Genomic DNA, 26,259 nt, shown 5'->3' on the forward strand with positions numbered 1-26,259 from the left:
AAGCTTTCATCTGGTCTTTAGGAACAGTTTGGTTTCTCTTGACTTTATTTGTTCCTTTAATTGATTCACAAAGACCAGAGTGAAGGCTGAACTAGATTTCAAAGACAGTTCTACAGTTTGAAGATTTTAGAGGATTGGAGTCTGGTACCTGGGAGCCAGACATGTCAAATCCTAATCCTGGTCTGCCACTGACTCTTTTTGCAGCCCTGCACAGAGCACTTAACCTGTCTGTGCTCCATCGGAAAAATGCAGTTAATAATATTTAATGCCCTTTGAAAATATAAAGTGCTGTGTGAGCGCTAAGTATTTTTATGATGTTGCCCTGATGGAAAGCCTTAATATATTTGTACAAGATGGTAATGTTAATGCACTTTCTGGAATATTCTTTTGTTAACAAAATGAATGCATTGCCAAATGAAAGTACATTTCAGTCAAATTAGACATTGTGAAACATGCTGACAAAAGCCAGGAAATTAAGTTATGGTTGACACTTAGCCTCATGGTGACCTGCAGAGCGATTTCTCCCCCCCGCCCCCACCAATGAAAAACACGAAACTTTTTTTTTTTAAGTCCTACATAAAGAACAGAATATATAGAAAGATCAAGGGCCCGATCCTATTCCTATTGAAGTTAATGGGAAAACTGCTGCTGCAAGAGAATTGGGCTTTTTGGTCACAATCATACACAGGCTTAACTTTATGTACCTGAGTATGAGACTACACCCATGCAGAGAGTCAAGCATATGCATAAGTCTTTGCAGGATCAGCTCTTTAATTAGTCAGTTACTAGAAAGTAGTTTGAAAATGAGAAGCACAGTATAAATGCTAAGTTACTAACCATCATTGCAGATTGAGGCATTAAACACTTAAGTGTATGCTTAACTTTATGCATTGTGGGCCAGATCCTGCCACCATTGAAGTCAATGATAAAACTTCCATTGACTTCAGTGGGTCAGGATCAGGTCTGTGTGTTGTCCCACTGAATTCTAGTGGGACAATTAAAGTAATGCACATGCATAAATGTTTCTAGGATGGAGGCCCCAGAAACAAAACAGCCCTTTCATCCCCAACATTTTGAGATAAAGTGAGTAAAAATAAGCCATTCCTTTAGCCTCACCCTTGCCTTAGAATCTGAGTCTGCACTTTCAGTATCTCCCTACCACCATTGATTGTGGCGCATGGATCAGTGTTCACATTGCACTCCCCAACAGTGACCGGGCCGGGGAAGCTAATGATCCAACCAGCAGACCAAATTCGGTGATTAATCCTGGTCATGTGCCACCTGAGGCACATTGAGCATACGCTAAGAAGACCACTGTTGATAACTTCAAAGCCACTATTGACCTTCAATAATAATAATTATTCTGTATGTATTTGAGTGCTGGGAGTGTATTTGATGCTGTACAACATTTACAGGAAAACTCTCTCTGCCTCAAGGCATTGCAATTCATGGTAGAGAATATACAACATGAGGGGGAAAGCAATGTGTAAAAATCAAAATTATCTAAAGCGATTGGAGCTTATCTTCTCCTAGCACATCTCCTTTTAAGAACTGAAGCTGGTTTTGTTTCTGTTCTGTTCTGAATAGGTTCTTATACCATGCTCATCAAGGGACTATCTGAGCACCTTCCAGTAATGCATTAAAAAACTTCTGTTCTTGTTCTCAGCCTCTCCCCGGAGGGAGAAAGGTATGCTGAGGCATGTCCTGTTTTGGTAAGATTTATTTATTTTTTTTAAAATATGCAGGCTCTTACGTATGTACGTTACAGAAGGCAAGGTCAAAGAAACGTGCCTTACACTTGAGGGGAAGGTGGTGAGGTTTCTGATGGTCATTGTTCCTACCCCCAGGCAAGGATCACTCGTCTGTCTCCATGGTTCCTGGGCCATTGCTGGCACAGCTGGTTTACTTGCCTTGCTGAAGTTGGTCCCCTCACTGGTGCTTGTGCTATGTGAATCCTTCAATGTGGACCAGTGTTTAACAGAAATCAATGCTATTTTTACCTTTTGCTCACTTTTTCCTGAGAGAGGGGCTTGCTGTGAGAGTAGTTCTTCCCAGGATGTCGATTCATCTAACTAGATCTATTTTAGACTATATAATCTATCACCATTTCTTCATGTTTGTGCTGGGGCTATGGTAGCTACTCGTTGAGGGATGTTACCTCATAACCATCTTCCCCCTCCTCCCTGCACCATTGTGTATCTGCCTCATTTCCGTAGAGCTTTGTTCCCAATGTAGATGGATGCCTTTTGTACCTGATTTTGAAGGGTTGAATTACTGTTAAATGAGTAGAAGGCAGCTTCTCTTCATGTGTAATGCTGTTTTTCAAAACTTTCAATGCTGCAAATAACAATAGTTAGTTATAATGAATACCAAAGTATGTGAAAAATTGACCATATCTCAGATTTCTCTGAAGTCCCTGGATGGTAATGTCTTCTACAGTGTATGGATTATAAGAGACCTCTTGTTGTTGATTTGAAGACCTTATAGACAAAAGCCAGGAAATTCTATATTAAGTTGTCTCAGCAGGTCCTGTTGCGTAGCTTGGGCACAGTGGGATGGGCTTGGGATAGAGGGGCAGCTTTACCGTTGAATTTCCTGGGTTTTTTTTGTTGTTTGTTAGGGGTTTTTTAAGTGTTTATGTTAGTATAGTGAAGATGAACACAGGTTGTTTTAAGTATTTCATATTGGGCTGGTTAGAAAGTTCTATACAAAGGGAACAAAATCAAGAATTTTTGTCTCTTGTATAAAAATCCCATGTCTTGCATGGATCCTCAAAGAAAGGAGAATTTGGTTTGATACAGCAGATGATAGATGAAATCTGAACTGTCATATGTCATTAATTTGGGGAAGGTTTGGTGCAATATTTTCATATGGATTATGGCCTGGAGCAGCAATAAGCAAGGGACGATGTCCAGCAGTCAAGCGGAAGATGATAAAAAGGATACAAAGATTATTTTAAATAATTTTTTCCTAATTGCTTTTCTTTTCTTTTTTTTTTATGGCCCACTGAATGGCTCTTTGATCATTAGAAATTATGCCCATTGCAGTCTAATTTACAGATGAAAAGTTGCCTGTTTGCCTTCTTTCACACCAGTAACTGAGGCAGCCTACAGACTGAGGACAATTTATGTACTTCTTTTTACTTCCTGGCCTTAGGCGGAGCAGGTTGGGAGATGGTGGGACAACATACTTCATCTCAGCCAGAGCAACAGAGGGTTTATCTATCATTAGAAAGGTTGACTCCCCAGTACTTTGTTCCCTTCACTCACCAGAAATGTTGCTGCTTCTGACATTTTTCCAGGAGTTATTAGTGAACACCAGTGCCCAAGAAATTACAGTTCTAGAATCCAGTGAAGTTGGAAGCCATTGACGGATCTTTATTTACTTTTGATATTAATGTTGGAATCCTAGTGAGGGAAAAACTTCTTGGCTAGTGAGTGGAAAACCCAAAGGGGTTGGATATTTGGTTCTGCTCAGATATACACCTTTGGTCTAATACTAGTCCTTTGCCTTGCTGTGGTTTGGCAAAGAGGCCAAAAAGCTACCCTAAGTGGTAAACTACTCTGGAGGAATCCCTGGCTGGCATTCTGCTAGAGCTGGAGCATACTGCAATTTGGTGTTCCCTGATGGTGTAATGGCCTATTCAGGGAGTATTGCAGGCAAGTGTAGTTTTAGTGCACCCTCTGCTACAAACTGTGTTGGGAGATGAGAGAAAACTGGCCAGAAGATTCCAAAATAGTTCCTTTGTGATTACTTACCTAAGTTGCACACACTGTTCGCTCCTCCTGCCTAAGGACCTGAACAATCCAAAACTCTTTAGGAATGCAAAACTGGCTGAAAATCTCAGAAGAGTAGGGTTTCTGAAAATATTTGTCGTATTTCCCATTTTCATTGGGCTAGAAATAGTGAATTGTGAAATTTTTAGCAGTTCTTGGCCTGGCTAGAGCCTGGAAAGGCAGGGGCCATAAAAAATAGAAACATTAATTAGAAGGGAAAAAAGAAGACCAAAGTTTTGGTTCAGGTTTTGGGCAAAGGTTTAGATTCTTACTTTATTCAAATCACTTTGTCTATATCTGTTCTTGACCCCCCAAAAAATAACACTGTGTTGAATGAAGAGCCAGAGTGATATGTTCTAGAAGATGGATTGATGGATCCTGGGGATAGGAATAAAGTTTGACCTTCAGCATTACTGGATAAGTTATGGAAGAGAAAAAATAAGAACTGCAAATAATGTATTTCTTTTAACAAGAACTCACAAGACCGTTAACGTGATATTGTATGAACTGAGGGATGAGGCTAAAGGCTGGTCTTTTTAAGGTCTGCTTGAAACTTCGTATGTGAGTGTGTTGTTTTTTTTTTCTTTGCTTTGCTTTGCCTTTTTCTCTCCCCCAGTGGAGTATGAGTCTTCAGGATATTTATGTTAATGTGACAGCTGTCACACACTTGCAATATTTTTAACTAACATCTGTACCTTAGAGACTGTGATGATGATCCATGATATAAAAATTAAGAAAAGCAGATATATTTATAATTGCATCAGAGTATAAACTGAGGATGACTTATTAGTATTGTTTCCTACTGAGAGAGAAAGTTTATACATTTCATCTGCTGAGCCTTGGTCTGTTTTTTAAGAAATGGTAGAAGTTCACTGTAATGATCCTCCTTCTGGTGCGAAAGCAATGAATGGGATTGTTTTTGCATATGTAGACCAAGAGCCTTGTTTGTATGGCTTTAGTTCATTTTCCCCCTTCTTTATTCCCCAAATAGCAGACTCTCCACAATCTTCAGAAGAAGTGAAGGATAGCTGAAAAAATTATGGAATCTTATAATCTTATCACACTACTTTTAAGGCCTTCTGTGGAGGGCATTTAGGTTTGAAGAGCGCCCATATGCTTTCAAGTCTAAACCTCTTGTACTTAGTGACGATAACTCATCCACGGTTTCTCTAAGGTATTATCTAATTTAGCTTTTCCATAGGCCACACTGGAAAAATTCCTCTACTGACCCCTTAAAAGTAAAATAAGTAAATAAATGAAAGCTCCTTCTGCATCATTTTTATAATGTTGTAATTATGCAGATCTTTTGAAAGTTTAATACCCTTTTCTGCAACCCCCTCCACCAAGCAGTAATGGAGAAAGATGTTCCTAATAACATGTTGTCTGTCAGACCTTGAGGGGGCTGTAAATACAAATGATGTAAAGCAAGTCAATAGTGTCTTATAATGAATGCATAGGGTCTGATCCTTCCCTGTTGAAACTGATTGGAGTTTTGCCACTGGCTTGAATAGGAGGATGGTTTTGTATAAAACGCTGAAGAAATCTGAATCCATTGGTTTTGTGGATTGGACTCTTAATAACCAGCTCCTGGCTGGATTGCTTCACATTTGTGTTTAAAACACCCTCACTGTTGAAAAGCAAGATGCAGGTATCAGAAAAGCTCCAACAGAAAAGCACAAACTCACCTGCAAGCCTGATAGTGGAGATGGGTGTTCCAACATACAAGTGGTTGTTGTCCCTTAAACACACAGACAAGTGCCCTTTGTCAAGGAATTTGGAACAGTGGAAGAGTTTCTTGCACTCGCAGTTCAGCAAACACATTATTTCTCTTATTCTGAATCAAATTTAAATGAATGTGAATGCATCAGTGTAACAATAAATGAAAACCAATTGGGCACTACATAGTGCTGTGTCAAAACAAAACAACTTTGTGCACAAGCATCTTCCATGAAGTCAGCTTGGGAATAAATTCTACCCCAGCAGCCACTGAAATGGTTGGGTGCCTTCCCAACTACCTTGAAATACTTTTCATGGTGACACTTCCTCCAGTAGCAATGCTCCAAATGCTAAATAGAGAAGGTTATGAGAGTCTACAGAGGTATGTACTTCCTCCCATCATGTATGGCTACTCTCTGTCTGTTTTCAGTTGGTGGGACCTGCAAACTTTGATTCCACAGTCTTACTCCATTTTTTCCAGTCTGTCAGTGAAGGAATATTGTATTGCTTCCACTCTATTGTTTTGCAGCTGCTTTAACATGCTCTGCCTCCTGCTCTCTGGTGTAAGGTATAACATATCAGCTGGTGTATGTGACATATACTGCTGCCTTCTACTTGATAGCGTATGGACTATGTGTGTCTGTGTCAACTGGAGCCTGTGACAGCTCTATTTGCAGTCAGAACTGGACTGATTTTATAGCTTATTATTAATTTGTCAGCAGTGGAGAGGTTTTTTTTATTTCGGTTTGTTTGTTTTTTAAAGCACCAAAACGAGATATTTAGAATCTGGAAGAATTTCACTTTCAGACTTCAACAACATTAATGTAGCCAAAAATGGGATTTTACAAATGTACGCCATACATTTTGAGTGCCGGTAATGAAAAAAAGTAATGCAGTATCCCAATCTATAGATCTGGCAAAGAGCTTTATTTAGTAAGCACTTTGTTGCTTCCTGTCTTTAAATGTCATGTAGACTTGAGGCTAGGGATAAGCAAACTTTTTTCCTAATTGTCCTTTTTGGGTTTCAAAATTCAGTTCAAAATTGAATGTTATTGCTCTGATGTGCGGATGGGGGAGCAAAGGGGGAGCAAAACACAGCCAGTGGAATAAATAGGGTTAAAAATCGAGCAGAAAATAGGCAGAGTGAAAAACAAAGACAGAGCATGTGAGAAATGGATCAGAGAAAAAGAAATTCTAATGGGGAAAAAAAATAAACGCTCTATAAAGGGCAGTCTAGCATTGAGACATTGTTTTCTATCACTAACTCTTAGCAGAGGCCTCCCTTTCATTTGAAAAACATGTGGTTTGGGTTTTTTTAAAAATTGAATAAAATAAGTGGGAATAACAGGAAGAAAAGTCTTACAACTCCTATTTTGCAAACCCAATAAACAGTTCACAAAACTTTAAGTTCCATGACGTTTGCTCATTTCTAGTTACTCTGTTCCTAAGCAATAACTGTGTTCCACAATAGCAATGGCTGTATTTCTGAGGTAGGTGAAGTTGTTTCTTATGTTTTATTAAATGATTTGGGAACGTTTGGAATGAAAAGAGCTATGTGAGATGCTATTGTTGTTACTTAACTTATTACTCTGCTGAGTTTCAAAAAGGAAGTGGTGGCTTTGTTTGTTTTTGCTTTTAGGTTGAATCCAAATGTGAAATATGGCTCTGGCTTTACAGGAGTGCCAAAAATCTGGCATTCAAAGTCCTGTAAAACTACCACAGTTTTACAGTGTAGTGGATTAGGACAATTGTAAAAAATTCAAATTGTCTGCAGCATATTCTTTTTCTTAGAAGCATTCCATTGTGGGACAGCGTGAAACGGTAGCGATATAATTGGCTTTTAATATGCTGAATGGGAATTTGAAATAATGGTAATCAGGGGGGTAAACTGGAAAAGAAAAGTAGTGGTCCTCTTCCAAGTTATTGCTTACAACCCAAGTACCACCAGCCGGAGGCACTAAAATGAGACACGCCACTTACACTAGGTAGTTTTCATAGTCTGCCCATTCTTCTTCTTCCTTGCATACTCTGCATGCAGTGACGTCAGGTTATCTTTATCTGTGTTCGTTCTTGCATGCTTTGATTAGCACTGTGATAGTTAACAGTGTTCATGTTTAGGCTTCAGCTCTACTGTTTTAGGCTGTCTACAAATTCAGGCAGACATCAGTGTATCAGTGCACAGTTGATGCTTGCAAAGAGAATGTTCAAAGTGGGAGAAACGTACTTTTTTAAAAAAACGAAAGCTTAGATTTTTAGACCCAAGATTCCATCCTCCAAAACAGGCGCAGCATACCAAGCTGGCTGAGCTGGCCCACTTCACCCCGTTTGTCATATCTGAAAGGGACCTCTATATAATCAAGTTCACCAACAATTTAAGTAGGATGCAGCTCACAAACCTGTTTAACCTGTTTAACACTCAACAGCATTACATACAAATCCATAGGTCAGTGCTTTGAGGGAAAGATGAGAACATACTTTTTATTTTCTATGAACCATATCTGTTGTTCTTTCTCCTCTTTATTTTATGTAGTAATTCAAAACCACAGTTTTAACACAACAAACAGTTTGAAACATGGAGTTAAATACAATGCGAGTTTCTTAGACATCTCAATGTAGTGAAGAGAGAGAGAAACCAATTCTATGCTACTGACTACATACAGTATATTACTTAGAAATTATTCATTTACTTCTACTGAGAATATTATCTGAAAGCCAAGAACACTTACGTAGTTAATAAGGCTGTTTATCATGTAACCTGTGTGCCTTAATGTGCAAGTATGAATCATTTATAAAATCTTTAAAAATATTTCACAGTGGTAAAGATCAGCAGTATGGTTCAAGTGTTCAGATCAGAGTTACATTGTATTGGAGAGAACTATATAAAAATGATAAATAACATTTGTTTCAAGAGAATTTCTATGTATTTTGTATATTATCAATATCTCTCTATAAATTCAGACCGGAATTTCAAATTCAGACTAGAAATAAGGCACACATTTTTAACTGTGAGGGTAATTAACCACTGGAAATTTTACCAAGGTTGGGGAGTCTCCATCACTGGCAATTTTTAAATCAAGATTGGATGTTTTTGTGAAAGATCTGCTCTAGGAATTATTTTGGGGCAGTTCTGTGGCCTGTGTTATACAGGAGATCAGACTAGATGATCACACTAGTTCCTTCTGGCCTCGGAATCTACAAACGTTTTAATGAAGCATATATAGATATGTTATTTTGTAAATGGTCTCTTTTTGTTCAGTTCATGTTGTTGTGTATCTTTATAACTTCCAGCATATGTTTTGTCTCATCTAGTAGGTTATATTATGCAACCAATACGTTATTTATTCCTTTGGACTGAATATAGTGCTTATGAAACGAGCCCAATTGTCAGACCTGAAAACTGAAGTCCTCTAGCCACAGAACACGTACAGCAAGGGCAATAGTAGTGGATGCTTCTCCTCACTGCCCTACCAGTTTACTGCAACCTTAGAAGAGACAACTTCTAGGAGTGAGATGATTCAATCTCCATACTCAGTAAAGTTTGGGTGTATCTACTGTGATGATTATAGCTGGGTGCGATTGTTTTGATATAAACATCTGTGTACGGCTATTACTCTTACCAACTCATTTCACTCGGCAACCAGATGATAATGGCAGACAACCAAAGCAGAAGATCATTCTTTAAGCCTTTTTGTTACTAGGGACTGGCTTGCTGCCTTCTTAAACTGTGCCAAGGAGATCTCGGACCACGGACTGGTCATTGAGAAACACTGCTCTAAGCAACTACTTTGCTTCCGACCAGTGACATAGGGCCTAATCTGGTTTTACACCAGTATATCTACATTGAAGTTAATTCTGCTTTACATCAATGTAACTAAATCAGGGCCATAGGAGTTGAAAGGCTGTGTATCTCATTAGTATATCCCCTGGCTACCCAGACAATGTGCTTTTTTTCTTTACCATTTATTTTTTTATTTCCTTACTGACATTTTCTCTATTATGTATTTTATTATTTATTTATTTGTATTGAAGTAGCACTCAGAAGCCAGTCTCCATATCAGTCTCCATCGCACCAAGTGCTGCACAAACATGTCGTAAGAGACAGACTGCAATATCTCTGGTGAAGGGACTAACTTACTACAAAAGAAAATTGTTGCATCCAGGAGCTGCAGTTATGCTTTCACAAGTACTTGCTAATATATTTGTAGCACTGTGTCAGGCAAAAGCACAGACTCAACATTTACAAGGTGCTTAGTTGCTCCAGAGCTCATACAACATTTTTTTCTACCATGAAGTTCATAATTTTCTAGGTTCTGGTGATTAGAGCCATTATCGCATACTATTAGTCAGTTTTGCCTATTTGTCATATTTTCTAAATGGATGGTAAAAATGATAACTGCTATATGTAGCTATGTCAGACACGAAAACAAGGAACTAACTTTTTATTTTTTTTTAATTCAGACCATCTAGAACCCAACCCCAAAGCCTTCTAACACATCCTGTTGTCTGATTTTCTAAATACTTTGGTTTACTAACAGAAATATTTAATTATTATTTTCACACAGAGTATGGTTCTCCTGTAACCTGTTTATTTTTTCAGGGTTTGTGGATTTAACACTCCATGATCAGGTACATCTACTGGAATGTGCCTGGTTAGAGATACTGATGATTGGCTTAGTCTGGCGTTCAATGGAACATCCAGGAAAACTCTTATTTGCACCTAATCTATTACTGGACAGGTTAGTCTACTTATTATTTATTATTTATTTAAATGAATGTATCTCTACCACTTTCAGTCATTTTAGCCTCCAGCCATCCCACCTGATTCTGAGATCCCATCACATTTCATAAACTAAGCAGGACTGGCCTAGTTTGTATTGAAAGAGGGACCGCTAAAGAACGCTACTAAAGGTGTTGTTGGAACTGGTGTTGGTGATTCAATAAATGGCACTTTTAGTGGTGAGCTAGTATGGTGTTAGAAGGTCCTCTCCTGCTGCAGGTGCTTTCTTTCAAAGGAGGCAGAAAACTAAGGTACTTGCCATTTGTAGTCCTTAAAGAGTCCATTGCGCTTTTGGCAAGGGTAAGGACGCTGAATCCAGTGTCCTGACCAGAAGCCATTTTGTTTATTACTTCTGCTTACTAAAAATTCTCCCCTGAAGTTTCAGCCAGTTGTATACTAGTGCTATGTGCAATTAAACGGCTGCCACTTGCCATTTCAGAGGAGACTACTTTTCCACGGTAGAGTAAAACCATATGCTAGACCTCACTCTGCTTTGTGCTAGTCTGGCTGTGCCAAGCAATCCAAAAGCTGTCTTAATTGACCGCTTGAGGACTTATCCAGTATAGGGGAATACTTGGGTGATAGAGCTGCTGCAGCATCTCCTATGTTATCTTCTTCTTTATCCCAGGTGTGGAAGGCATGTTAGATGACAGTAGCTGTGACTGGGGGTTCAGCCAACTTTGACTGCCAAATGTCTCCTTGGGGACTGTGGGCAGCAGCATAATTAAAACAGCTCACTGGATGTTCTAATTTGTTCCATGGGTCTGAGCTGTAAAGTGGTTTAAAGCAGGCCCAACCCTGTCCCTCTCACACACCTTTACTCTCTTGTTCTGGGCTCATCTTGGCTGGACTGGAGGGTCCAACCCAGGAATGCTATAGAAAAACAGATCAGTACCCTGTCAAATCCAGCATCCTGAAACTTAGTGTCTCTTACTACATACTTCAAAGGGAGATGGAAAAACAACTATCTACTTGTGCAATACAATTCTATAGAAGTGGGGAATTTCTTGTTGATTTCGGCTGGCATTAATTTCATGCACTGAAGCAAGAGAATTGACACTTCTTAAAACTTATCCTAGCTAATGTACTGTAAATTCAAGTGCTTTCCTTATATTCATGAAAACAACCATGTTTCAACCCCAAAGGAATGTTTTAAGAAAGATACAAAGACCTGAAAAAAGTGAATGAGAAGAGAAACAGACTCTCAAACTTATAATCTTATAGTCACCACAACTAACATTAGAATATACATGTCATGTTCTGGTGAGCAGTTCAGACCAGTGAAAGGTGGTGTCACACCTTGCATTATAAACCTGAGTGCCCCAAAATGCTTCTGCTAGTTTTGGCGCTCTGCCTAGGTCACACAGACAGCCAGCACGCGCTTCATGTTCTGTGTGCTGTACAGCTCTGATTCAACTACTTTGAAACCAACAGCCTGCCAGCTGTTATCACAGACACACTCTTGTCTTTACCCAACTTGGCTGATGTTAACAGGTGACTGCAACACTTTCCCAGACCCGTGTTTTCTGCAGTGTCCAGCCCTCTCCTGCAACATTCAGATGAATAAAGAGATCAGTTTGCTCTTTTAAACGGACAAAACCCAACAGCTTGTCACATTGAAGTTAACATTCCTTTTTACTTAACAACAGTGCTGTTCATTGAGATTAATAGTAAAACAAGTTGATTACCAACAAGAAAGAAGGATTTTAAGTGACCAAGTATAAAAGAGAAAGTTAGAAATGGTTGCAAGCAATGAAAAGTGAAAACATGCATCTGAAAGTTGTGATGGGGCAAGGCCAGATGGCTATAGAAAAGTAGTGGGAGATAGATATATTAGCTCCAGGCTAAACAAATCCCTGGTACCAGGATAAGTTAAAGTCAATTAAGACACCTGTGGCCAATTAAGAACTTTCCAGAAGGCAGGGAGAACGCTAGGTTGATTGGAACACGTTTCTAAAAGGTCAGCTACCATAGCTGATACTATTCGGGTCCCTGGGCTGGAGCCCGGAGTAGAGGGCGAGCCCAGGCTCCCCCCCTTTGCACCCCTCCATTAATCACTGAGACTGGGAGACAACAGAAACTGTGCAAGGGAGGATAGCTTCTCCTCACCTCCCTCGCTGGCTTATGATGAAAATGGCTCAGTAGACTGTGACCCTTGTCTCTAGAGAGGGAAGGCTTGTGGAGGGTCACAGTGAGCCTCTGAGGCTAGCGAAATCCACCAGGAAACGCAGGACCCATGGAGACAAGGACAGAGCTTTGTCACAAAGTCTAAAACTTAATTTAGCAAAGTACAGGCTTTGTTCATATGGGTTTTCTGACCCATAGTGTTCCAGCAAGATAAGCTGGTGGCTGATTTCTCCACCCGGGTCAGGATTTCCTCCAGAAGCCCCAAAGTTCTGGTTCCTTTGTCATCTTAGGTGAAAGAGATCACTTAGTGTTTTCTGCCCCTTCCTTTTAAAATCCAGTGAACCTTTGAAATGGATTGTTTTGAAGGTTACCCCTCAAAGTAAAGTTTATTCAATCTGTAAGGAAGGTGACATGGAGTCTGGTGGTGAAGGAAACTCAGTGCTGTTCCCCCTCACCCCGCTAGTGTTTGCTAAAATGCAGATTGTTCTGTTTCCTGCAATCTCCTCCCTCTGCTGTCTTGATAGTCCTGATTACTGCTTGTATGTAAACTGAGGTAAACCCACATTCCTTTGTTTAATACAGACCTGTTTCCTAACTCCCCTTGACATGCCTGGTGTTTAAATACATATTAGTCATAATTCCCACATATATCCAGATCTCTTAATAAACAAGACTATTAATGATCAGTGAGTTATTAGTTTTCAAATGATACTTCACAAGGAATATTTTGTACCGAGATCGTTACAATAGTGTGTAGGGTGTGAATACCTGGGTGCTGGATTGGATCACAATCCACCAAAACTATTTAAAGAAGAGCTTGCTAATGTATTTTCCTCAATAATTTCCTGTGCTGATAAGTTCCACAAGCTTATTCCATATTGCATAGAACATTATTAGCATCATCCAATTGTTGCATGCCTTTGGAGCAGCCTTGCTCTATGAAGTTTGATCCAACAGGATTGATGCAAACCAGAGGATTAGCACTGAGCAATCTGCAAGAAACAAGGTTTTGTTTTTTGTACTTTTAAGCAGCAGCTCAGTATAAATACTAATATATAATAGTATAATAACTATGAAATAGAACAGGAAAAAGATATATTTGTTGCCTCAGAAATAGCCCTATTCTGCTTAAATTTCCATTGAAGCACATCATCTTTCTGTGTGCTTTGGCATTAGGAAATGTATAAAACAGTTTCTCTGTACAGGGAGCAGGAATTTATCTCTTCATTTAAACTTAGATTTCCACCAGTGCTTATAGTGGACAAAAAAATCAAGAGAACAGAATAAAATTTTAAAATAGTCCTTAAGTCTTTGCACAATAGCAGTATAATTTATTACTTCAGGAAAGAAAATACAGAATATTATTGGGGAAAATACAATGTAAAGTACATACCTGCCTTCCAAGAATCCATCTGCTCTACGTTTGATATTTTTCTAAGAAAATTGCAGAGAAACATTTACAAAATAGAGAGCAGAGCCAAAGTACTTCTGATCCTCCCTTTAGCTAATTGGAGAGGAGGAGGAACTGAGGGGAAACATTCAGGGAAGAGGAGGTCTGTATTGACAGGTAACATTTTCTTCTCTGTCCTCGTTCCCTGGGTGGATCGCTCCCATGAGCCATTTCCCTGGCCACCCCCGGGCAGCAATAGCAATAGACTTTAAGAGCAAAGAAGGCTATTTTTGGAAGTTAGGAAGCAATTGTACAAACAAGAATCTGTTTCTGTTGTTGCACTGTTGATAGTGTAACGAATGAGACAGATATCTCTATAAGGGTTAAAATAATAGGAAAGACTGGTACAATAAGTGCAATTTTAAAGTGATAGCTGACCCCTTTAGAGGAGCTCAGTTAATACTTATTGTGAAGTAGAAAAATAGACACACTTCACAAAAAGTCATATGACATGTACATGGTTCTTCTGAATGATATGCTGTTTTTAGGACTATATCTCATGAACAGGCCTGGCTAGAAACAAATGCTTTCAGCTGTTGAAAAGGGGAGATGCTTAGCTCTCCACAGGACAAGGCAGATGTTGCTAGTCTGGATGGTGCCCAAGAAAATAGATCTTAAAGATGTCACTAGTCCAGGACTGAAATTTGTTAGATCTGACCCCTAGCTCATTGTCATTTGGGAGGGAAATGTAACATTACAAGACGGAACCAGCTCAAGAACAGTAAGTACCACTCTGGTACAACTCTAAGACAAAATTCTTCCCCTCTCTCCAGCACTAAGTCTGTGCATAACAAAAAAAAACAAAACTTTTTTTATTAAGAGGAGAGGGAACACAGCATCAATTAGGAAAAACACAGCAACAGTGATAGAAAAGTATACAAGCAGTAAGTAAACACCTGCCCCACAGTATCTTGGGTGGTAATTATTTGCCCCTCAACTAGGGCATATTAAATACAGTTCTGCTGTCCTTTAGTCATACAGTAAGGATAATAACTTTTCCTAATCCCTGCAACCAAGACTTAAGTTAATTTTAACCCAAAACAGCCACAATTTGGCAAAACGTTCTGCTGCATACCTTGGCAAAGTAGGTGTTTCTGTGCAAATATGCTCTGCCACTGAGGTCTTTCCCCCCAAGTCATCAAGAGATGGCAAGGGAGAATTCAGACCACTGGTTCATGTCATCTAAGCCTATGATTCTACCATGTTGGTAGTGCTGTATTAAGCTCCAGGTATGTACCTAAATTTAGCTGAATATTAGCCTCTGACATCATGTGACCTGCAGCGTCAACAGCCTTGTTCCTTCTGTCTCTTGTTGGAGAGGATGACTGGGCAGAGCAACAGGGTCCAGATACCAATAGAAGGGTTGTGGATGGGTGTCTGGCTGTAGAGTACCTCCATCCATGCTCACAGAAGTAGCACTCCCCAGCTGGAGTTGATTCCAGGGAGTGGGCAACCTTTTAAGCTGCTGGCCTAAATGCCGGTCTTTCCCTTTCAATTCCTGTCTTGCTGCTAGAATTACCAGGAAAACAATAATAATCTTGAAATTAATTAATAAGGCAACAACCTAGCATTAATATTTCTTAATTACATGTAAGTGTGCCAGACCCTATCATCATTACTTCAAAAATGGATAACCATACATAATACTGTTATGCAATCCCCAGCTATTCTACCAGCCTACTTTTGTTCTGCTGGGGAGAAACCCAGTGGCTTGCTGGTCCCATTTGGTGTGTTTAGGACAAATGCATGTCCAGCATCTTCTGGGCCTTCTTTGCTCTCTGTGTCTATTCCTGGGATCCACAAAGGTCTCTCTTCACTCCCTTCTGTTGAGCAATGGCAGAGGGCATTGGTTGGGTATCCTGCTTAACTCCCAGCTATGGTTGAATCAAATAATTTGATGACTAGCATAAATATCTGCTGCATTCATCAGCTGAGTGCAGGTGAACAGTTTCCATTCTTATTTAGCTTTTATGGCTTTGGTTTGAAAACGTCCCATCATATCTGAAAACTGTCTCTTATTGAGTTTCCTGTGCATGTTGTGCTTTCAGGTACTCAGATTCTATAGCAATGAGTCTGTAATAAAAGGCTAAGCACAATAGAATAAAATCAGAAAGGGACTATAGGATGCTTAGCTGGTCCCTCACATCTCGTAAAATGTTTCAAATGCCTCAAAAAGAGAAGGAGGACTTGTGGCACCTTAGAGACTAACAAATTTATTTGAGCATATGCTTTTGTGAGCTACAGCTACTTGAAGTGAGCTGTAGCTCACGAAAGCTTGTGCTCAAATAAATTTGTTAGTCTCTAAGGTGCCCCAAGTCCTCCTTTTCTTTTTGCGGATACAGACTAACACGGCTGCTACTCTGAAACCTGTCAAATGCCTCAGGACATCACACTCTTAATAACTCTGTCCCTTGAGTAAAGGGACAGCAAAACAACATAAATATGGTTGCTCCAATTTACCATCAGTTTATTAGAAAAAATAGAAGCAGGGTGGATACAGAGCTTTGATTCAAAGCATTTAATTAATGACATGCTATTTGTATTTATTGCCAAGGGAGCAAGCACATAAACACTAACTAAATCCACTGCTGCATTTCAAAAACATTTTTTTTTTTAAATCTATATATAGTTTTTATTTTCAATTGACCAATGACAGCGATGTGTTCCACTCTGGAAACCAAACCTCCAACAACCAGTCTGTAAACAAGTCACTTATTTAACAGAGCTGAGTGCAGTAGCGTGCAGAAAGCTAATAAAATGCAGAAAATGACTAAATTCTCTTCCACTTTTTGCTTTATTGATATACTTTGAGGCTTGTTATTACATTGCAGTTATAGGCTATGGAGAACTAGATAAACATGCATTTTAAGTGTCAGACTTGCAATTCTTTCTGGAGTTTTCAATTCTGTTTACTTGAATTTGGGGTCTCTACAAGCCACAGTGAACACTTTTCAAGGGAATTTCACAATTCAAATAAGTTTAAAAATAATCAGGAGAAGGTCTATCTAGAGTTTTGGATCATCTTGAGTATTTATATTCTATTTATATTATGGTGATGACATTATGATTTTATGTAAGGTGTATTTGAAATCAGAACTTGGAAGTATAAATAAAATCCCATAGTGATGGTGGTGGTGGTCCTTTATTAAGAACAAAAGGACCCCCCAGAGGTCTATAAATATGATTCACCAGCAGAAACCATTGATAAGAGTATCTTATACCCTCTGCCCACTATGTCAACTGCTGTCCTGTTTTGAACACAATAGCTATCCCAGTTTTATTATAATTATCATAGAAGAGGTATGAGGAAGGGTAGAGATTTCTGCCACCTGTTAGCCTACAGATCTATTAAATATCACCTCTCATCAAGATGAATGAAGTCTTCTAGAAAAGATGCTTTGCTGCCTTCACACTTCAGGACAAATTCACCCCTGGGGGCTGAAACTCCATCAACCTCAATGGAACAGTAAATATGACCTTTCTAATAAAACTGAAAAATTTGATTAAATTGACTTAGAATCATAGAATATAAGGGTTGGAAGGGGCCTCAGGAGGTCATCTAGTCCAACCCCCTGCTCAAAGCAGGACCAATCCCCAACTAAATCATCCCAGCCAGGGCTTTGTCAAGCCTGACCTTAAAAACGTCTAAGGAAGGAGATTCCACCACCTCCCTAGGTAACCCATTCCAGTGCTTCACCACCCTCCTAGTGAAAAAGTTTTTCCTAATATCCAACCTAAACCTCCCCCACTGCAACTTGAGACCATTACTCCTTGTTCTATCATCTTCTGCCACTGAGAACAGCCTAGATCCATCCTCTTTTGAACCCCCTTTCAGGTAGCTGAAAACAGCTATCAAATCCCCCCCTCATTCTTCTCTTCTGCAGACTAAATAATCACAGTTTTCTCAGCCTCTCCTCATAAGTCATGTGTTCCAGCCCCCTAACCATTTTTGTTGCCCTCCACTGGACGCTTTCCAATTTTTCACATCCTTCTTGTAGTGTGGGGCCCAAAACTGGACAAAGTACTCCAGATGAGGCCTCACCAATGCCGAATAGAGGGGAATGATCATGTCCAATGCTCATTTGCTTTATTCTCCCATTAATTAAGTGTATAGCAGAGTAAACACTGATATGGCAGTGCCAAATAATGCTACCACTGAGTGAAAAATGATTGCTAAACAAATTATTAATTATGTATTTATTTGCATTTGTAAAGCACTCATCTCCATAATATCTAATGAGGTATGGATTCCTATTCTGCAGTAAGAGACATTTTTAATCCCTAAACTGATATTAAAATGCATTCACATAGGTTATGGCCCACAGTTGATCCAAACCTTTGTGTGGGATGTTAACATCTCTTCAGAACAGTGCTATAAGAAAGAGGCAGTTGCTACTGAGAACTGCAGTGGGGCATAATGCCACATGTGTAGATCAGAAATATGCATAGCCTGTACTTCAGTAATGAAGGAATTCATTCTTACTACAGTAAAGAGGTTTATTGGTTTTCTATAAAATTCCTTTCCTTTAGTATCAAGGAGAATAATGGTTCAGGCTAGCTGTCCCATGGATCACTCTCTAGTCCCTGAGTGCACCCTTTCAAATGACAGGCCTTCACTTCTCTCAGGGTGGAATTCCACAATTCTCCTGTTATTGACTGGTCCCCTGCGCTAATGTACCCTGTGCAGACCTGACTGGGTTCAACCACTGCAAGTTTTCTCCTTGGGAGCTGTGACCAGTGGTGAATACAATAACCCAAAACAATCTTTTTAAACAGAGTATTGTTTGTTCTCAATAGTAGGAACAAAGCATAAAAAGAGAGAGAGGTTTTCACACAACCGAACAGTCTACATGCATCCATCTCTTACCTTATGGCTCAGATAAGCCTAGCTTATCCAAGACCCCAACCCTTTCCCCAGCAGTCCCTGCCTTCCTCTCTCCCTCTTGGTCTTCAGAGGCTGTCCTTTTATCTGCCCCAAGTTCTGGGTTTCAGTTTTTCTTGCTTGGTTCCCACCCTCCTGGGGTTACCAGCTAGACCAGTGGTTCTCAAACTTTTGTATTGGTGACCCCTTTCACACAGCAAGCCTCTGAGTGTGACCTCTCTCCTGAATTAAAAACACTTTTAAAAATATTTAACACTATTGTAAATGCTGTAGGTGAAACATGGTTTGGGGTGGAGGTTTGCAGCTTGTGACCTCCCATGTGACCAGCTTGTGACCCCCACATTGTGATCAGCTTGATCCCCCATGTAATAACCTCATGACCCCTGTGGGGTCACAACCCCCAGTTTGAGAACCCCTGAGCTAGACAGTTGAACCCACCATGATGAGAGTTCAAAACTTCAATGTGAATGACAACCATATTATCCTTTAAGTACTATCTGATGCTGTTGTCTCCTGTGTAAATGCAAATAAGCCCTGCTTGAATTAACCGCATGTAATTATATAACAAACCCCACAATGATACCAAAACAGATAACATGTAATATTTGTTTAATATTAGACCGCTCTTGCATCCTTTACAAATAATATAGTGCATTATGGCTGTTCTGAATTGCTTTATCATCTGCTCCCAATCCTCATGCATTTTGCTGCTGCTGTTTTGATATTTCCCATTTGGGCTGAGAATGAGTCACTGTGCTTTTATGGTGGTTGCAGCTAGTGTATCCTCTTGTATAATTTTCTGTGTTTGCCATCTAGTTACTACAGTGATAGTTGCTACATAAATATACTGATGGATTTTACAGGTTAATTATTTCTTTTTAACTTAAAGGATATTTACCACAACATTCCCCAAATGAATCTCATACTATAGCATCCTGAGGCAGAGTTAAAAATGGGCCCAAGCTTTCAGATCCAAAATAGGGTTTGAATCCAAACATCTCCAAAGTTTGAGGTTAGTTTGGAACTGATGCTCCAATTTGGCCTCTTAGAGAAAAAGGTTAGAGTTGCAAAGAGCCAAACTAAACTTCCTCACAATTTGGGGGCAAGCAGACTTTATTCCACCTATTAGTTTGGGCCCAGTTCTAATCACCATACTATTAGTGATTCTTAGACTGTGATTCGTACATTGACTCTATTGGCACATGCTTTTGCACAAGTTGATAAAAATATTAATGGTATCTGAACAACAAAAGAGAGCTGCTGTTAGAGCTTGAGATATTAACTGAAAAAAATCCCTAGTAAATTAAAAAGCAACAAATACCGAGAAAAATCAGTTCTGAAAATATCTTTCCAGTAGCTTTGACCCCCTCACCGCATCTCCTCAGGCTCCCTCTACCCATATTCGTGTCCCTGGAAAAAAAGCTCTTCCATACATAGGATGTGACTGATGAATGTAATACATTTGTTATTTATTTCTAATTAAATAGAAATGTGAGGATTAGAAGTAAGGTGTATTAAAGGATTGGGAAATGTATTCGGGATGAACAGACCACTATGGATAAAGTAGAATCTCCATTCCCTCCAAATCTTTGTCCAAAATTAAATTGGAACCAAAACTAAAGAGCTTTTTGAAAAATGAAAAGTTCATGCTCAGTTACCTTTTTTTCATTTTTGTGCACATCTGCACTCAGTGCCAGTTTGAAGCACAAACACCAACCACAGTAGTCCAAATATAAACCTTTTGCCACTGTCTTTGCAGAGGAAATCATCTTGAAAGAGGGTGATGTAAAGGCTTTTATTCTGTACTCAGGTGCTGGCTGCGTATTTGTATACTTGGTTAAAAGGCTCAACGCTAGTAATAAATAAATAAATGCTGGAACTAGATCATTCCATGAACCTCTCCAAGCACTCACTTAAAATCCTTCTTTTTACCATTGTATAACAATAAAGGATCAGGTGAGACTGGGGATTAATAAGTATCTGACCAAAATACCTCACACTGGGGGCTAGTCTACACTGGCAACGCTAAAGTGCTGCCGTGCCACTGCTTTAACGTGGCTTGTGTAGTCATGGCAGTGTGCTGGGAGAGAGCTCTCCCAGAGCTCAAAAAAACCACCTCCACGAGGTCTCTCAATTAAGGTCTCTCATTTCAGAGTAAACAGACAACTGCTGCTTTCACTGCTCTTGACAAAATCAGTAGGGATGACAATGTAGAGAATAGCAACTTGAGAGTTCAAGTAGTGACTTTCAAGTTTGTCGCTTAGTTTAACTTGTTTCAGAGTAGCAGCCGTGTTAGTCTGTATTCGCAAAAAGAAAAGGAGTAATTGTGGCACCTCAGAGACTAACAAATTTATTAGAGCATAAGCTTTTGTGAGCTACAGCTCACTTCATCGGATGCATGTAGTGGAAAATACAGTGGGGAGATTTTATACACACAGAGAACATGAAACAATGGGTGTTACCATACAGACTGTAACAAGAGTGATCAGGTAAGATGACATCATGTCCCATGGTGTGCTATACTTAGCCTACACTGGTTTAAATCAGTGTTCAAGCTCTAAATGTTTGATAATACTCTTATTCATTGTTGGAAAAATGGAAGGCAACAGAGGAGACCTCTGACAGTGGATGTGTTAACAGTATCAATATCTCACAATGTGCAACAGTCAGCTGCCACAATACTAAGGGGAAAGTAAATGAGAGATGTGAAAGGTTGGTAATAGGGAGTGCAAGTATGAATTACAGCTTCCTGATTTTGGGCAACACAGAACAGGTAGAAGCTTTGAGCTTCATTTGAAAAAGGGATGGGGAATCAGGAGGGAAGAGAGCAGACTTCACCAAATAATTGCTGTGGTAGCAGCAAAAGAGCAATCTCTGATATAAATCAAAATTGGAGAAAGGGGGTGTAACATATATGAGACTTTGAATATTGCATCTTTCCAAAGTGTATTATAAGGAGATACACTGATGCCACAGACATACGGTCTATGCAAAGACTATTATAACATTTATGTGTTTGATACATATTTATGAGCTTACAAGTGATTGAGATTGGATTTCTGTCTCAAGGGGTCAAGATAAAGGAGGTGTCTGGCAGGAACTAAAGTCAATGAGGGGTAATTAACAAAAATATCCAATACCGAAAACAATGTAGGTAACAAGTCATTTTGAAGTTTCATTCCCTGGAAATAGCTCAAGAGGCCTAACATGCAAAATACCTGAAAGTTTATAAAGTGACATTCCTAACTTAGAAAGAGGGTGTCACTCACACTTGATCCAAGGACTGGCACGAGTCCATGACCAGAGACAGGCCCTGTGAGAGGGCTTGAAGTACACTAATCCTATCAGGGGCTCCATGTAGAAGATGGCTGACCACCTGGTAAGCTAGAAATGCAAATAAGTTGTTTGTTTTTTATGATATGATTTCTCTGAATTGCTTTTGTTCGGAACAAATAGCACTTTTCTGTCAGAGCTGATGGTCATTGATAACCCTATTATTGCCCCTGAAAGAGTGGAAATGCAGGCGCTGAACTGAGGTCAGATATGGTGAGGTGATCACAGTGAATTGTAGGAGTCTACAGTCTAAGTCCCCAGTCTGAAGAGAGAGGATTGTTGCACTCTACTCTCAGATAGGTGATTGCTGAGTGGTGTGCTCTCAAGTAGGCATTGAAGGGGTCAGAGGTGCAGTTATGTTGGGAAGTGTGACAGGGAGCATAGGGAGGGATGAAGTCATGGAGATATATTGGGATCATGAGGGTTCTTGAAGATGAGGAGAGCAATCTTGAGTGGGCAGGAAGTCAGTGGATAATCAAATATTCATTGGTGTTTTCACTTTCCTTCCTAAACCAAGATACAGACATCCCATAATTTCTTCCCCATAAATTCTGTCATATGAGTGTCTTATTAATGTCTTATGCTCTAAGCCTTCTAATGCATGCACAATTGGTCAAACTTTAAAAATCCTTGTGACTGAAAGGATCTCTGAAATGAAACAAACAAATAGCACAGAGTCCTCTGCAGAGAAGTTTCTTCTTTTCTCTTCTGGAACAGATATTAATTCATCTATCTCCTATAGCTTTAGCAGGGTAATTTTATCAGCAAAGGGCATTAAGATCCCATTGGCCATCCTGGCAATATTAGACTATGGGCCAGATTTTTTTCAAAACTGCTAAGCACCTGCAGCTCCCATTGACTTCAGTGGGAACCTCTGTGAATAAGGCACAAGTCTCATAAGCCAGTATTTTCAAATCTGGGAACTTAGAGTTAGACAACTAAACCCACATTGACACCTAATTTAAAAAGTTGGATTTTCGGAGAGTCTGTAGGATCCTCAACTGCCATTGAAGTAAATGGGAACTGCAGGTGTTCAGAATCTGTGAAATTCAGGTAATTTTTCAGTAGGTGCTTAAATGTGAATTTAGTACTTTTTAGACACAAGTTTGAAAATTAAGGCCATAGTGTTGCAAATCATAGAATCATAGACTATGAGGGTTGGAAGGGACCTCAGCAGGTCATCTAGTTCAACCCCCTGCTCAAAGCAGGACCGATCCCCAATTAAATCATCCCAGCCAGGGCTTTGTCAAGCCTGACCTTAAAAACTTCTAAGGAAGGAGATTCTACCACCTCCCTAGGTAACGCATTCCAGTGTTTCACCACCCTCCTAGTGAAAAAGTTTTTCCTAATATCCAACCTAAATCTACCCCCCTGCAACTTGAGACCATTACTCCTTGTTCTATCATCCTAGGTGAGTGCCCTGGACATTGGCTATTCTGAGATGGGTGTGTGTATATGTGTGTGTCTCTATTATTATTATTTTTTTTTTTCACCAAAAAAATCTCATAAAGTCATGGTTTTGTTTCAACGCAGAATGAAAACAAATTGCAAAACCTCAATTTCACCCCCCACCCCCAGCCCCCAAACAGAGTTCTTGTTTTCTGGCCAGCACAACTGAAAACTCCACTTCTTGGTTCAAATTAATCTCTTGTGTAAGGAGATGCAAACATTCATTTCAACAGAGTTGCATCCACTGACACCAAGGTTGAGTTTAGCCCATTGCCTCAATTCCATATAGATTCATAGATACTAAGATCAGAAGGGACCATTATGATCATCTAGTCTGACCTCCTGCACAACGCAGGCCACAGAATCTCATCCACCCACTCCTGCGAAAAACCTCACCTATGTCTGAGCTATTGAAGTCCTCAAATCGTGGTTTAAAGACTTCAAGGAGCAGAGAATCCTCCAGCAAGTGACCCGTGCCCCATGCTACAGAGGAAGGTGAAAAACCTCCAGGGCCTCTTCCAATCTGCCCTGGAGGAAAATTCCTTCCCGACCCCAAATATGGCGATCAGCTAAACCCTGAGCATATGGGCAAGATTCACCAGCCAGATACTACAGAAAATTCTTTCCTGGATAACTCAGATCCCACCCCATCTAACATCCCATCACAGGCCATTAGGCCTATTTACCATGAATATTTAAAGATCAGTTAATTACCGAAATCATGTTATCCCATCATACCATCTCCTCCATAAACTTATCGAGTTTAATCTTAAAGCCAGATAGATCTTTTGCCCCCACTGCTTCCCTTGGAACGCTATTGCAAAGCTTCACTCCTCTGATGGTTAGAAACCTTCGTCTAATTTCAAGTCTAAACTTCCTGGTGGCCAGTTTATATCCATTTGTTCTTGTGTCCACATTGGTACTGAGCTTAAATAATTCCTCTCCCTCTCCGGTATTTATCCCTCTGATATATTTATAGAGAGCAATCATATCTCCCCTCAGCCTTCTTTTACTTAGGCTAAACAAGCCAAGCTCCTTGAGTCTCCTTTCATAAGACAAGTTTTCCAATCCTCAGATCATCCTAGTAGCCCTTCTCTGTACCTGTTCCAGTTTGAATTCATCCTTCTTAAACCTGGGAGACCAGAACTGCACACAGTATTCCAGGTGAGGTCTCACCAGTGCTTTGTATAACGGTACTAAAACCACCTTATCCCTTCTGGAAATACCTCTCCTGATGCATCCCAAGACCGCATTAGCTTTTTTCACGGCCATATCACATTGGCGGCTCATAATCATCCTATGATCAACCAATACTCCAAGGTCCTTCTCCTCCTGCGTTACTTCTAATTGATGCGTCCCCAGCTTATAACTAAAATTCTCATTATTAATCCCTAAATGCATAACCTTACACTTTTCACTGTTAAATTTCATCCTATTACTATTACTCCAGTTTACAAGGTCATCCAGATCCTCCTGTAGGATATCCCGGTCCTTCTCTAAATTGGCAATACCTCCCAGCTTTGTATCATCCGCAAACTTTATTAGCACACTCCCACTTTTTGTGCCAAGGTCAGTAATAAAAAGATTAAATAAGATTGGTCCCAAAACTGATCCTTGAGGAACTCCACTGGTAACCTCCCTCCAGCCTGACAGTTCACCTTTCAGTAGGACCCGTTGTAGTCTCCCCTTTAACCAATTCCTTATCCACCTTTCAATGTTCTTATTGATCCCCATCTTTTCCAATTTAACTAATAATTCCCCATGTGGCACGGTATCAAACGTCTTACTAAAATCTAGGTAAATTAGATCCACTGCGTTTCCTTTGTCTAAAAAATCTGTTACTTTCTCAAAGAAAGAGATCAGGTTGGTTTGGCACGATCCTGCTGGAGCATTGTAAATAAACAGACTAAAGAAAACTGATTTTAGACTGAACCCTCCTCAGTATTCTGTCTCTTTCTTTGAGTACCCACTTGAATATCTTTCCATCTAGGATTTTATTCTGTGCTTATCACCATAGTAACTGAGCTCCTACTATGTCAGAAAACTGCGGTGTTAATTGGTGTAGGTGAGAAACTACTGTCATTTAAACTGTCTTTCACTGAAAGAAGTTAATGTTGCTTTGCAATTACTTTGGTACTAGAAGATTCACAAGTGTCTTGTCTACCCTTGGAGCATTGAAATAAGTAATATTTGAATATACACATGATTTAAAATGTTTTTTGCAGTTTTCCGTAGTAGTGATCTTTAAAATGCTGTTTTACTCAAAAACTGGTTATGTAAAGTTGACCTCTTCTTAATCAACAGATGTGCTCACATGAGCACTCATAGTTCTAAATTCTGATACATTCAGATAAGTTTTACCTATTTTTATTCCTGTTAGGACTACACAGACAAGTTAGCTAACAGATAGTAATCTGAAGATTCTATTCGACCTTGTTCCTTATCAGTTTCTTTTTTTTTAATAAAGTTCTAATCAATTACACCTGTACAACCTCTTGAAGTTCGCAGAATCCAAAATGAGTTTGCAGGACTAAACTGCAGAGGAATAAGAAAAATTAGTCTTTGTATTTACTATCTGATCACCTTTTGCACTTGGTAAGGATTTTCCTTTCTAGTGGCAAACTCAGTAATTCTTAGCATTATAACAATGACAGATTACTACTTAGTTTCACAGGGCCAAATTCATCCCTGGTGCCATGCCATTAGGTCAGTAGAATTGCACCTGGTGTGACATTGGTCCAGCGGGTTA

General features: G+C 39.6%; 1 protein-coding gene across 2 annotated transcripts in view; it reads left to right on the forward strand.

Annotated features, from left to right (window-relative positions):
• The window catches only part of ESR1 (estrogen receptor 1), a 190,577-nt gene that overhangs the window by 145,684 nt on the left and 18,634 nt on the right, over positions 1 to 26,259 (forward strand). For both annotated transcript variants that reach the window (XM_007060337.4, XM_043543165.1), the window contains one exon: positions 10,090 to 10,228. In XM_007060337.4, coding sequence (XP_007060399.2) covers positions 10,090 to 10,228 — 139 coding nt within the window. The remainder of the gene's footprint in view (positions 1 to 10,089; positions 10,229 to 26,259) is intronic.

Source organism: Chelonia mydas, chromosome 3, assembly GCF_015237465.2.
Source record: "Chelonia mydas isolate rCheMyd1 chromosome 3, rCheMyd1.pri.v2, whole genome shotgun sequence".
Classification (NCBI taxonomy): Eukaryota; Metazoa; Chordata; order Testudines; family Cheloniidae; genus Chelonia; species Chelonia mydas.